The sequence below is a fragment of the Toxotes jaculatrix genome, chromosome 6 (assembly GCF_017976425.1).
Source record: "Toxotes jaculatrix isolate fToxJac2 chromosome 6, fToxJac2.pri, whole genome shotgun sequence".
In the NCBI taxonomy this organism is placed as follows: domain Eukaryota; kingdom Metazoa; phylum Chordata; class Actinopteri; family Toxotidae; genus Toxotes; species Toxotes jaculatrix.
In genome coordinates, this window is record NC_054399.1 from 25,251,927 (window position 1) to 25,266,762 (window position 14,836).

General features: G+C 44.1%; 1 protein-coding gene across 1 annotated transcript; it reads right to left on the reverse strand.

Annotated features, from left to right (window-relative positions):
• Positions 1-582: 582 nt before the first annotated feature.
• Positions 583-13,992, reverse strand: vcam1b (vascular cell adhesion molecule 1b). Its single transcript, XM_041041060.1, has 10 exons — positions 13,827-13,992; positions 11,859-12,161; positions 10,675-10,980; positions 9,612-9,878; positions 9,229-9,498; positions 8,692-8,970; positions 5,254-5,556; positions 3,971-4,237; positions 1,594-1,854; positions 583-1,401 (listed from the first exon to the last, which is right to left on the reverse strand). The coding sequence occupies exons 1-10, from the start codon at positions 13,876-13,878 to the stop codon at positions 1,241-1,243; spliced, it is 2,469 nt and encodes an 822-aa protein (XP_040896994.1). The 5' UTR covers positions 13,879-13,992; the 3' UTR covers positions 583-1,240.
• Positions 13,993-14,836: the final 844 nt, after the last annotated feature.

Below are 14,836 nucleotides of genomic sequence, written 5' to 3' on the forward strand. Positions count from 1 at the left end.
AGCAGTGGTTAAGTCTCAGCTCAAGTTTTGCTCTGATCCATGTGGAACCCTGTTAAAGGTTTCCTCAACCCTGAGTAAATGTCTGCAGGCTGAGAGCAGTTCACAGAAACCCAATCATGTTAGGAGAAGTCATTCTTCTACTCCCACACTCCCACACAACCTCTCTCTTGGGGCGGGGTGGGAGGGTGAAGATGACAGGAAATGGGAGCTGAAACCGAAGGCACTGTGGATTAGATCTTTACCCTGAAGGAATCTCATTACTCCTATCTCAGCTGAACATTTAAGGTGGAGCTGAACACATTTCAAATTTCCTTTTTTAAACTTTAATGAACAAAGATCTGAAAGACGTCACCTTTAAATTGTTAGGGGAAAAACCCTGAAAAACAAACCCTGAAAAAAAAAAGGTTTGAATAGCAGTGTAGCTGTGTCCATGGTTACTGGCTGAAACACCCTGAAGACTTCCAGTAAACACAGAACGTGGCAGAAGTGAAAGAGAAAGCTGCCGGCCCGCTGGGACACAGGAAAATCCCACAACAGAACGTTCACAGAACAGGAAATCAAATCACGCTCCAGAAGTGAAGAAATAAATAGCTTTAATACAAACAGAGAGTGGAAACTGTACATCCAGCACGTTGGAGTAAGAACAGCAGCCTATCCAAGATAAACACAGACCCACAGGAACAATGTGGTTCTGTTTGGAGCACATAACAACTGAAGATACAGCAGTACCAAACTCAGACACTGTACAACTTAATTGGAAGAGGAAAAGTTTCAGTTTGAGTCTTCAGGCAGTTAAAGGGACAGTTCACCCACTAAAAAGTCGCTGATTCAGCAGAAAAATAAGCTGCGAAGCTGCTAGGAGCCGACAGACGAGCACTGACGAGTACAGATGGAGATTTTATGGCTGTTCAGACGGTTCGTTGTTGAGCGGCAGGTAACGGCCATCTGTGTTTCTCAGGATGGACTCGTGTGTTGGGATCTGAAAGTCACATGTTTGTATGTGATAGCCACATACTGGAACTTGGCAAATAGCACATACTCATCACACACTGGGATTCAGAAGCCAAATGACGGAACTCAGCAGCCACATGTTGGGAAATGGTAGCCACAAGCAGGGACATCACAGCCGTATCTGGGCCTTCAGAGCTGTGTGTTGGAGTGAAATGTACTTTAGAAGCCACACTTTGGGAGACAGCTGCCAAATTCTAGGGACATGGAAGTCACAGCTTGGTAGTCCAGCTCAGGCCGAGTGTGGAGCAGACTGGTGCAGCTGATAGAAGCCCTTCTTCCTCGATCTCCTCAGGTAGTCGAGGAACAGAGCAGCAGCTGCGACCCCAGCGGCGGCGCAGATGCTTGGGATGAGGACGACGCTGTGACTGGAAGGAAGGCCGGAGCTTCTCTCTGTGTGGAAAAGGCAGAGGAGGACTTCAGACTGAAACACAGACTGGGACTGTTTTCTACTGACACCAGCTCTGTTTCCAAACTGTCTTTGAAAAACATAAATTACAATTCTACAGTTAAACTTGAGATTTGAATTTGACCACTTTCACTCTCAGACAGGACAGTGGACTGGTCTGAACTGGTCTGACTGACCTGTGACTCTGATGCTGAAGACCTTGACCTGGTAACCAAGGTCATTGGTCACGTTGACCTGGTACAGCCCTGAGTCTCTGGCTGTGACGTTGACCAATAGAAAGGTGCCATTGAGGGAATATATCTCTGTCCCATTTCTCAGTTTCTTCAGGATCATGGCTGATGGCGGGAAGCTCGTGGTTCGGCAGCAGACGGTGACATTTTGTCCCTCCTGGACCTCTGTAGACGGCAGGACGAGGACTGTGGTGTTTCGCGGAGGAGCTGGACCACAAGAAAAGAGATCAGAGTTAGACCTCGGAGCTGAGGACGGACCTGGTCACATGATTCAGGACAGTTTGAGCAGAGCTGTGCTGCAACCATCACTTTCATTAATGATTCATTAATGTGAAAATACTCATTTTCTGTTCATCCATTCATCTGAAGAGATTCAGGAGTGTTTTAACCAGATTTTGCTGAACTGGTGCTGAGACTGTGTCAGACTTGTTTGTTATGTTTGCATAATGCTCAGCAAGAAGTGTGTTAGGAGGTTTATGTGGTGGCTAATCACCAATAACCAGGCGCCACAGATAAAGCGGCCAGACCACAGGGCCATTCAGTCAGTCAGCACTAACAGAGACCTTCAGTCAGTCATGATAAACCCAGAGGTTTGTGGACATTCCTGCTGGGTCGGTTTCTGGAGGGAGCAGCTAAAACCTGCTGTTTATTCCGGATCCTAAAGGAGCCACCACCAAGAAAGAGTGGGATCATAAGAGGCAGCATATTTCTCTGTGACTCACAGTGTGACGGCTGCTCAGATGAACCTCTTGACCTTTTCTTAGCCTTTTAACTGACACTTCAGCACCTGATACTGGATACTGTGACTGCTGCCTGTGCATTACTGCTTTACATCTGCTGTAATAAACTGTTGCATTGCGTCATTTTGTGTTTGCTTTTAAAGAAAACATCACCATCGCTGACACATCAGACTGTGACTGTGCAGCTGTGAGCTGTGTTCTGCTCAATGTTCTGCTGTTCAATCACAGAGCTGCATCCTCAGTCCTCAGACTGAGGACTAGTTCTGTGAAAGAGACGAGAGGCTGAGAGCTGGAAGCGTCTGACACATTTCTCAGGAGAGGACTCAGAGTTTATTTCTGCCCACAGCTGCTCTGATCGTGTGAAGGAGTGCGAGGTCCGTCCCAGTAGAGAGAAACCGAAGGCTGAACACAGGAAGACAAAGACCTAAGAGATGTGAGAATTCCCAATTCAAAGTTTCCTACCGGGAGCTGGCCCTCAGTAAGCAGGGCTCAGCACTGGGTCCACTCCTTTTTAGTTTGTGTGTTTACATGTTTGTCAGTTTGTCACCGAAATCTCTAAGCAGCATCTTTGTATGGTCCAGGCGTTCAGAGAGAAAGGAGGAGCTGATAAATCGTCTGAGCCTCCTTTAATTATAATCCTACATTTGAAGTAATGAGCTTATGGAGCAGCAGTGACTGATTTTCAGACTTTCTTTGCCCCAGGTTTTGCCTCTCAGTCTACATACAGGCTGCAGTCTGACCCTCTGATACCTGAGGCCTGCAGATACTAGATATGACAGTAAAAGAACAACATTCCTATGAGCTATGATAAAGTATGAGATCTCATTAACAATATAGTCACTTACAGATTTCTCCACTAAACCTGCATCAGTTCATGGACCTGGAGGAAATTTTGTTGGAACAGTTTGGTTCTGTGGTTCTTTATAAGACCTGGGACCCAGTGCTCCTGCTGGAGGAGGTACCACTTCAGTTTTGTCCACATGTTCAGCCCTTTTTTCCCTCTTGTCTTTAACATTAGGTAATAACGTTCAGACCCTGTGTAATGAACTGTACCTGTGTATCTGTCTTACATTTAAATCCAAAGAGAAACAAGTTTGAATAAAAAATAAATGATTTAGCCCTGATCATGCTGAGTAGCTGCACAAGAGTGATAATGCAGAACTTAGTTTTTTGAGCTTCTGATGTGGCGTACAGAGCGAGATGGAGGGTTTTGTTTTGAAACCTCTCAGCAGGACTTCCTCTAAATCTCAGTATGAACCCTCTGATCTTATTGGCAGTTTCACATTACAAACATCCAGAACACTGCCAATAAAAACAGAGGTGAAACTAAAAATAATTCACCAAACTATTCATGTGGAAAAAGTTTAAAAAAAAAAAAATGAACAGGACTAAAACTGTAACTGAAATGAATAAAAATGTAGTTAGGAATAATAGTTACAATGATAATTATTTTCTAGACCGATATAAATAAGTTAAATGACAGAAACAGCTTTCACATCCTTTGACTTCCTTTCTCCTTTCAAATGTACTGATTGATTGTAAAGTGGTAAAGTTGTGTCATTATTCTGAGCCTGTGGTCCAACCTTTGACACTGATGGAGCTGGAGACCAGTTGGGATCCGTACTGGTTGGAGGCTTCACACCGGTAGAGGGCGGAGTCTTCCAGATGGGCGGAGGAGAGGCTGAAGGAGAGTGAGGAGGCAGAGTCAGCCCTCTGAAGCTCCACCCCTTCCTTCTTCAGCACCAGTGTGGTGAGCGGAGCTGCATCTGAACGGCAGATGATTGTGACCTGCTGACCCTCCACCACCTCCTCACCTGGACTCACAGAGATGGAGGTTTTCCTTGGAGCATCTGCAACACAAACAGACAAGGTCTGAGAAACCTGAATCTGAGTTTAACACAACCTCAACCTGGGTCAGACAAAATTTGAACTAAAGGCTAACAAATCCTGAATCTACATTTACATTTACTCATTTGGTGAATGCTTTTGTCCAGGGACAGTATGAAAGGTTCAGCACTAAATGTGAATTTAACAAAATCCCAAGTGAAAGTTTATGACAACCTGATTCTCCAAGTTTAACAAAGCCTAAATATGAAATTAACAAAACCTGAATCTGAGATGACTAAAATTTCAAATCTAAGTTTAACAAAGCCTGAATCAGGGTTAATAAAAGCTGAATCTGAGATCAATGAAATCCTGAATCTGAGCTGAAAAAAATATACACATCTGTGGTGTTATGACTAAATATTCTACCTGAGGGTTGAATTAAAGGCACAACTTTCTGACCACTAGTAGCTCTATGATGTTTTTCAGAGATGTAGAGATGAAGAGCTTACAGCTGACTGGCAAATAAACACACATTTAAAATTAAAATATATTAAAAATGACAGTTTCCCCTTTTTTTGCTGTTATCACTGACTCATAAAGAACTGTATGATCTGCATACAGACAGTTCACAATCAGCCGTGTTGGAAGATCATACATGTGCAGAACAATTAAGGTCCAAGTCCACTTCCCTGAGCATGCAGTAACATGGGGCATGGCTTCCCCTCTCAATAGGGTTCAAAGCATTTATTTGTAATAGGGTCAAAACTGAGTTCATGGAATTTCCCAAATAAGATTTTGTTCTGGAGTCCCATGGACAGGTCTACGCAGGACAAACTCTTCTTCTGGTTTTCAGATGGAAACTATACATACCCAGGACTCCCTGGAGTGCTGGGTAATCCTGACTGAATTATCCAGCTGAAATAAAGTAAACTAAGCTTGTTTGCACATTTGAAAAAAGTATATCACAAGGTGAGGTCAGCACTTCCTGCAGCTGATTCATAGTAAGAGCCTAAAGGCTTTTATTTCCTCATAGACTCACAGTGGACCTGCAGAGGGACGGTAGTCTCCCTAGACATCCACATGTTTCTGTGCTCCATCAGAAGCTCCGCTCTGCAGGTCAGAACCTGCTGGTTCCCCATGATCTGGTGCTGAAGAACAGACGAGACGTTCTGTAAAGAACCGGAGATCCCGAAGGACTCTAACATCAGTGTTGTGTTCCCCGACAGCCACCGAATCGTCAGCTGATTGGTCGAGAAGACATTAATGACATCACAGTGAAAAACCGCCTCCTGGCTCAGCATGACGGGACCAGGATCCTTCACAACTGGATCAGATGGAAACGCTGGAGAGATTAAAAACAGCAGAAATGAAAACACAGAGATGTTTACATGTAGAAGAAATATCAGAACTGTTAAAAGACCACACCCTGCTGATCATTTGTCAGTTCAAGCCATCAGTGTTTAGATTCAAAGATCTCAAAATATGAAGGGGGAAGTTGAGAAACTTTCATTAAAACATCTGGCATGTGACAGCAGCAACTGTTCAGCTGGTTTCGATTTTCTGGTTAAACTGAAGCTGAGAAATTTAAGTTCATGAGAATGGATTCCCTGAAAAAAGTATCTGAGGCCCATTCGTTTCCCACATGGTCAACCCCAAAGCTGGAGAGAGTAACTTGATTTGGCTTTTTTAATCCCTTATTAGATTGATGTAGTGGAGAGAGAGTCCATACAGGCTCAGTTATTACTGTTTAACTTATGAAATCTTAATCCATGAAAGTTTTATGCTTGGAAGATTTTCACTGAGTCTACAGAAGAAATTTATTTTTGGATGACGTCCCAGTGCAAAGTCTGTGGAATGAGCCAGAGGAGGGAGGGAGAGTCAGGAGAAGGAGAAGTGAGCTGCAGAAAGCAACCCTGGTGGCAGAGGACATCACTTTAGAACAGAACTTTATTGTCCCACTACGCTACGACAGGAAACGTGTCGTCGTCTCAGCGTTATAAACAAGAACACCAGAAAAAAACAAGAACAACAACAAAAGACACACACAAAGTCGAACGTCAGCAGTGCCGTAATAAGAGCTAATACTTTACAGATAAGTCCTGAACACTCTCACTGTCCTGCCAATGTCGCATCTTTAATGTTGCATATAAATAACCAAATTGTTGTTGCTCTTCGCTCTCACAGATGGTAAAAAAATTAAATGTTCCTGGTATAGCTTGAGCAGTGTCAATGTGGAGTGACGTGCCAGGCCTTTAAAAGGGTAATGATCAGGTCTAGAGGGCTCGGGGGCAAGTCAGTGCATCTGTGTTCCGAGTGACTGAAATTCAGACTGAACAGGATGAAACTGATCCAGGGTCAAGGTGTTAAAGCTCTGTGTGTGGAAGCTGTCAGCAGTGTGATGATGAACACTGAGTTTCTGTGTAATGTGGACGATCAGAACCACAAACACTGACTCCTCTTCTCCTGTTTCTGTCTCTGTACTGTGGGAGGATTTAGTGTTTTCCGTAAAGGGGTCAGCAGGGGGTATGTGTGGGGGGTGTTTGGCTTCTTTTTTCCCCTGTTGTGTCACTTTGTGTCTGTCAGAGCGTTATTAGAGTTAGTCCTCCTCAGCTCAGACTAAAGACAGATCTGTGGGAGGAAATGTTCCCGCTCTCTGCAACAGCACTAAACTAGCAGAGTGAAACTCTGACCTTTGACCTTTCTGCTCTGACAAACAGGAATGAATGTGTCCAAACAAACTGCAGCTCTGCCTCTGAGTCCTGCAGAGACACGTAGGAATGTCTCAATGTGAAATGAAATCCTGATGATTAATATCTGGGTGTTTTTCATCTGCTCTCCTCTCAGACTGATTCAAGCCAGAGGACATCGGCTGTTCAGAGTCTGCACCAGAGGAAGTCACCAGAGTCAACTGAGTCTGAAACCTGTCTCTGTTAAGAGTTTAAGAAAATATCAATACACTAAAATAAAGCAATATTTTATGACACGATATCGTATCGATTTTCTGAAGCGCTGTATCGATATTTACAAGGTGACTGAGTTTTTGTGTTGTATTTAAGCCTTTGACCACTAGTTAGCTGTTTGCAAGCTATGCAACGCCAGAGTCCAATATTCAGGCAGTACAGCCAATCAGTGAGCACACATGGAAGCTGTATGTAAAATGGGGATTGGATGCAAGACAGTGCATCTAAAACTAGACTATTTTGGGGAAAAAGAAAATTGCAATATATCGCCTTGCTTGCTAATGTCCCAATATATCGCAATATATCATATTGTCACATACACAGCCCCAGTCTCAGTTCACTACACGTCAAGATCTTTACTGTTCTGTATGAATTCTGAGCGAACATGTAAAATCTACATAAAACTCTATATGAAGCTCTGTAACATTCACACCACAGATGCTCCCACAATGCAGTGTGTCACAGTTTAGAGACGTGTGAATGAACAGATGGCATAATTTCATCCTCAGGAGGATGAAATTATGGTTTGAAACAGGTCCTGACAGACAACCATCCAGGTTTTAATCAGCCTTCAGAGGCAGGCAGTAAAAGTGAGTGTGGGAGTTGGAGCCAGCTGATGCTGGACCGTCCTGCTTCTGATTACAAATCAACAAACTTCCAATCCATGATTTTTTTTTTCCATTTTAGTCATTTTCATAAAAATATATGAAACTGTAAACTTTGTGTTTGGGCCTTGGTCAGTGTGTTGTCGCCAAATGAATGATGGTCGTAGCTCACACATTTGGCTTTCTCTTTAAACTGGACTGCATTCACAACATGAGACGTGTCCTGCAGGACACGCCATATTTCTTGGCAACAGAAAGAGGGAGAGAGGGCAGACAGAGCTGAGGTGTTTTATAAGAACTTTTCAAACCCAAGTCCAACTGATGGAACCTGAGTATCTTTGTATAACAGTTTCCTTTTTACTTCCGCACCAGACGCCACTTTTCCTTCCTGTTTCCAGCTGCTTTCACTATTCACACGTTCACACTCGAGTCTGACGGATCATTTAAACTGTTTCTCTATGATCCTGTATTAGTTTGTAGTGGCTGCAAAGAGAACCATGTTCAACATCGTCATTGATAATTAAGGGCAAAGTCACGAACCCCCTCAAATTTACTTAATTTGTTAAGAGAGTATTTTTCAAATTAAGGTACCCAAAGGGCTGATTTTGGCCTTTTCAAATTAAGAGACAAATGACAGGACCTCAGACTCTGATCCTAAAATTCCCAAATTTAGATGAAGGTGTTTGTTGTGTTCTCAATGATGAAGAAAAGAAGACTTAAGGAGGACTGTCTGAATCTGTTAATACCACCTTAAACTGATGATAAAGGAGAAAGTCGTGTCTGCTCAGTCGTTCAGGTGGGTTATTGTTAGTTTTCTGACTCAGCATTTTGTCCTCCCTCAGCCACCGTACGAAGCTGACAATGATTACTGTCCACATCATAAAGACCTCATCTCAGGTGTGTCAGACTCACAGTAGATGATGACCTGGGTGTCTGTGGTCCTGATGACAGAGTCACACTTGGCCTCACAGCTGTATCCTCCCTGATCCTGGAGGTCCAGGTCCGACAGGTGGAGCAGGGACTGCCTGTCCTGCTGCTGCGTCCAAGGAAGGACAGTCCGGTTCTGGTCCATTCTCCTCCAGGTGAAGGTGGGAAGGTGGGGACATCCGGACGCTCTACAGGTCAGGACCAGAGCTGAACCCCGCTCTGCTACTGAGACCCGAGAACTCACCTCCACCTGCAGGGGGTGAGCTGAGAGAACGACAGAAGCCTTCACTGTTTACAGCACTGATCAGAACAATCAATGCTATTGATCAGGATTTTCATTCATGTTTGAGAACTGTGATTTTAACTTTGAAGTTAAAAACAGAACCACCATCCACCCCCCATCATACGGCCTGCTGTTATCCTGAATCAGTCCAGCTGTATTTTACCAACATCTGTGGAGCAGCTGAACACCCTGCTGTTCACTGCTCAGCTCTATAATATTAATAAAGTCTGTGGTCCAACCTCTGACACTGATGGAGCTGGAGACCAGTTGGGATCCGTACTGGTTGGAGGCTTCACACTGGTAGAGGGCGGAGTCTTCCAGGTGGGCGGAAGAGAGGCTGAAGGAGAGTAAGGAGGAGGCGATGTTAGTCCTCTGAAGCCTCACCCCTTCCTTCGTCAGCACCAGCATGGCGAGCGGAGCTGCATCTGAGCGGCAGGTAATTGTGACCTGCTGACCTTCCACCACCTCCTCACCTGGACTCACAGAGATGGAGGTGTTGGTGGGTGGACCTGTGTGGGGTACAGGTACAGGTACAGGTGTTAGACATGGTGACAGGTAGACAAGGGAGAGACACTAAAACCTCATAACTCCAGCTGTTACATGACAGGAGCGTCCCTCTCACCGTGAACAATGACATCCACAGCAGCCGTCTGTTTTCCTTCACTGTTTCGGGCTTCACACTCGTAGCGTCCGGCCTCAGACAGACTCACGGCCGTGAGGACGAGCTGAGGGCCTTGACCTCGACCTCGCCACAGAGACTGACCATCTGTTGTTCTGAAGCTCCAAGTGATGGTCGGCTGGGGGTTCCCCTCCGCTGAACAGTTGAGCGTGATCTCAGAGCCGGCCATCACCAACACCGTGTCTGAGATCGATGTCACGACAGGAGCATCTGCAGGGGACTCATGGGTCAGATCCGGGCAATCTGAACCAGATCCTGAAAATCTGAACTCATCTACACCACAGTCTGAAAGTCTGAAAAGGTCTAAACCAGACCCTGGCAGACTAATCAGGTCTAAAAAAACAGATCTAAGAAGGTGTCAAGTGTCAGGTGTCAGGTGACTGTAAAAACCTGATGATACGATTGGCTGTTAAATCAGTTCACTTTCACACCCTGGATCAGTTTGAGAAAAATTCAGTAACCATGGCAACAGGTTAAAGCTTTCTGACTGACTTCTTCTCCATGGCAGCTGCAGCCTGTCTTTATGATGCGCAAAGTACTAAACACGACTGGTGAAGAAGAAGGATAACAATCATTCTGTGTTTCTACATGAACAGAATCAGATTCAAGGTCCTGTCCTGATACAGAAGAGTCCAGCTCTATGTGAACTTACCAGAGGTGGACCACTGTACCTGCACCTCGGTCATACGGTTCATCATGGAAGCTGGAATCTAAGTCCAAAATCATAAAATTCTGCCCTAAACACAGTTCAGGGATCCAGGAGTGTTCAGAGTTTCTCCACTGAGCAGCAGCTCTGCACTCATTTATTACTCATTATTAAAAAGGGACGAGTCCTCCAGTGGTGGACCAGTCTGGATTCTCTGGGGTCTACAGTCTGACACAGGTGGACATGTTTAATCGCATTTAGCCCGATCCACCAGCAGCAGTCTCAGACTCAGACAGCAGGACTCAGAGAGAAGAACTCAGACTCAGACAGCAGGACTTAAACATCAGGGCTTAGACTTACATGGCACGTTTAAGAGGATGGTGGTCTCTCTGGTCCTGCTGTCAATTGGCAGGTTTGGCAGGTTCAGCGTGGCCCTGCAGCTGATGTTGGTTCCTGAGTCTTGGTTCTGAGGAGTGAACCTGTATTCAGACCAGACAGAGCTGGATCCAGGATCTCCAACAATGCTCTGCAGGACTCTGTCCCCACTGATCCAGGTGAGGTTCAGCTGCTCAGCAGGGTAAAGATCAGACACCTGACAGGTCAGCATGGACTCCACCCCCAGTCTCAGTTGGTCCTGGCCTTGGATCACAGGGTCTGATGGGAAGGCTGGACCCAGCAGACACACAGAGGACAGACATAGACTTTAAAACAGGAGAAACCAGGTTTCATAGACATCAGGTGAAAGACTGAAACAGAACTCTGCTTTGGTGACGTGTTTCTCTCCTCAGATTTGGGAGAAATTCAGCAACATTCCCAGAACTTTTGGCTTTTTTCCAATAAAAAGAAAAACCAGTGAGGAGACGGGAACCTCAAACCTCTTCAGGACTGACGTGTCAAAAACTACAACCTGGTCCAGAAATCTATTTCAAAAATCTGTTCAGACTTTAACAACTTTGACCTCTTCTGTTTGATGAAGGATTTTTTTGTTAAAGGTGCTTTAATTTATGAACCCTCTGCAGTCCACGTGTTTCCGGGCACCGTGCCTTCGCGTTTTTTTGGGTTCAGCACAAACTCAGCTGAAGTCTGACAGTTTGACTGTAGAGAGCTGCCAGTACACAGCATACCAGAGACCCATGATCCGCTGAGGACGCACAAATCATTACTGATGATCTCTAAAATGATTATTACTGAACAGATCAAAAGAAGGAATACAGAAGAAGGTTATTCATGTGAAGTGACTTTATCTGACTCATCTTTCTGTCTGAACATGGAAATATTCAGAGCTCAGATGTGGACTCATAAAAACAGACACGGTGACACTGAAGGCTCCACATCAGTGCTCTGAACCGGGTTCCTCAGCTTGTCTCCACACACTGTATCAATAAAGTTAGTGATGACTAAACATACCGCAGAGGGTTAAAGTGAAACATCAGGAACACTCAGGCATTCACTCTAAAATCAACACGTGAACACACAACACTCACAGACTTTTCATGTTCATGTGATCACCGTTACACTGTGTGTTTGTATGTGTGTAAACTCACAGTAAACATGCACAAATGCTTTGGTCTGCCTCTTTTCTGCTGCACAGCTGACGCTGCACAGCAGAGCTCCTTCATGCTCCATCATTACAGGGTCAAAGGTCACCACAGACCGGGTCCCGTTGGTTCTGATGGAGGCGGTCAGAGGCCGATCGTCCAGCAGAGACCAGGCGAAGCTTGGCGTCACAGGACAGTCCTGAGCTGAGCAGACCAGCATCTGGCGCTCCCCCAGTGTGAACAGAGGCTCTCTGGGAAACATGTTCACACGCAGACCCTGAACGGACCACGGCCACATCAGCAACACAGCTGAGGAGACAAACAACAATAACAACTGAGAGCTTAATAAGCAAACATTGGTACTGACATAATAACATCTGTCCGTCCAGCTGCTGTTAATAAAGTTTTCTGATGGATAGCACCAGTCAGAACATAAAGACGTAAGAGCTGGAGGCTGCTGTGTGAACAGGTCGTGAACCACAGTACAGTAGATATACAGATAAATACATAGAGCTGAAATGATTAGTTGATTACTCCATTAGTCAATAAACAGAAACATAATCTGCAACTATTTTTTTTTGTTGTTCTTCAAGCAAAAACCAAGTCAAAATGTGCAGTTCCAGTGTTTCCAGTCTTTCAGATGGTTTTCTCTGTTTTCTGTCAAAATAAAATAAGTCTCTTTGGGGTTTGGACAGAACAGGACAATTTGAAGATGCCATCTTATCATAGACTAATCAAGAAAATCCTCTGCAGGTTAGGTGTATTAATGTAACTGATTTTAAACAGCTACTGTAATCACATCCTTTTATTTTGAAAGACTTTGATGGGAATCAGTCAGACTGGTGTGGTTAATAATCAGTGATCCATGAACCTGCAGCTCTTCCTTCTGAACTTCAACCTTCACTGTCAAACTCATGTTAGTGACAGAACAGACAGCTGTTAACGGTCTCTGCTGGCTCTGCCTGTACAGATTGTGCAAACGCTCAGGTCAGAAGCCGTAACTCATCTGAGCTTTCTTTTTATTAAATTTTATTTTCTTTTTTGATCAGTTCTGTTTTCTGTGAATTCGGTCTCCTGCTTGATAAATAAATATCAGCTCAACTTGCTGTTTTTTCTGGAGCTTGAATTCTCGCTCTCATTTCATGTTGTGTTTGGTGGAGAATATTAAATTTCACTTCAACCCCAAAAGTGGAAAATCATGTGTAAAGAATGTGACCTCTCCTCAGAGCTCACAGTCCAGAGCCTCTCTTTAACACTTTATGACTCTTCAGTTTTTGGTCCAGAGGATCCGGACTCTCTGATCTGATCCTGATCCCAGTCAGTCATCAGTCTCATCACAATCAAATGATAATGAGGATATATGTAGAATAAGGTCCAAATCTATTAAAGGTACCTGTCACTACGTTGGTCCTGCTGATCTGAGATCTGTCATTAATACAGATGCAGCTTCACACGAGACCACCAGCAAAAAAACCCAACAGAAAATGAAGATGAAATCATTCATGTTAAAATGTTTGTAACAAGAAAATGTGTGAACTGATAAACACTGAGAACTCAAAGTTTCTCAACCTCTGAGTCGTGACCCCACATGAAGTCACCTGATGTTTAAAAAGTGATAAACTGGTATCTGACATATTCAGAATCAATACAAACTAAACGAATATATCACCTCTCTCCTGCTCTCGGAAAACATCTTTCACACTGCTGTTCTTTTAAAAAATGAGCTCCTGTGGAAACGAGTTTTCATGAAGCTTCTCTTCGATCTGTTTTCTCTGTCATCATCATCATCATCATCATTGTTTCAGCATAAACCACAAGAAACCACCGGAATAAATGTCTAAAAACCACAACAGGCGACGAGCTCCATGTCCACAAAGACAGAATAAATGAAAGGCAACTGTAAACAAAAATAAATAAGATGTAAAAAAAAAAAAAAAAAAAAGCCAGAAACTATAAATAATAAGATAATCTTACCTGGGATGAGCTGAATGAAGATCCTGCAGACAAACAGCAGAGACATGTCCATGCTCAGAGGATTCAAACCACAGACTGGTGTCTGGTGGATGGATGTGGGGATGAATGGATGAGAGGATGAATGGATGAATGGAGAACGGAGCGATGTCTCTTTTGTGTCGATGTTTCAGAGTTTGAAGCAGAAAATGGTCTTGACACCTAAAAACAGTCTGTAAATCCCCAAGATCGGAAACAAACGCCCCCAGAACCCATCTCAGCCCAGACTGAACCCCCGCCCCCTCTCTCTTTGTGTGTGTTGATGAGTCTACAGACCCTGCAGGACTCTGCGCCCTCTGCAGGACAAACCGAGCACTGAAGCTGCACGCTAAAACATTTTCCTGTCACTTTCTTTGTTTCCCTCATTTGTTTTTAATTGTTGCTGATGTGGCACATTTTTCTGTGCGTACAGTAAACAGACATATATGTGTATATATGTGCCTGTACATCTCCAGTGTCAAGATAATTCCGTTTTCCTTTCTCATTTCTTCTCCCTTTTTCATTGTGTATTACATTTGTTCTATTTGCTCAGTGAATTCCTTATTTTGGAAAATACCATTAATTATGTTTAAGTTGGAAAATAACAAGATCAGATCTAAAGCTCTTCATGGTGAAGTTTTCATGAGTGGACAGCTTCATCTGTCTCTGGGCCTGGTTTTCAGGTTTTGGCTGATGGAGTCAGGACTTGGTTTTACAGTGCACCTTAGATGTGAGTCCAGGTGTCTGACTGATTGATTGATTAACTGATTGATCTACAGAGTCCTGTGATAACAGACTGAATGACTCTGTGATCTCATACTGATCCTAGCCTTATTCATCAGTGTGTGATGACTCAGTTGCTGTGTGGACAGATGCTGCTGGACAATGTGATGTCATGTGACCAGACTCATTTTCAGTGCCTCCAGCAGCTCAGTGTCACCTGTGAGGTGAAGAGTTTAGCTTCTGTCTTGCATACTGACTGATTGTTCTCACCT

Excerpts from the sequence above, each read along its gene's own strand:
- vcam1b (XM_041041060.1), bottom strand. The coding sequence starts at position 13,878 with ATGGACATGTCTCTGCTGTTTGTCTGCAGGATCTTCATTCAGCTCATC. Across the intron at positions 5,557-8,691 it reads CACCCAGGTCATCATCTACT|CGTTTCCATCTGATCCAGTT; the intron begins GTGAGTCTGACA and ends TAATCTCTCCAG. Across the intron at positions 1,402-1,593 it reads CTTCAGCATCAGAGTCACAG|AGAGAAGCTCCGGCCTTCCT; the intron begins GTCAGTCAGACC and ends TTTTCCACACAG.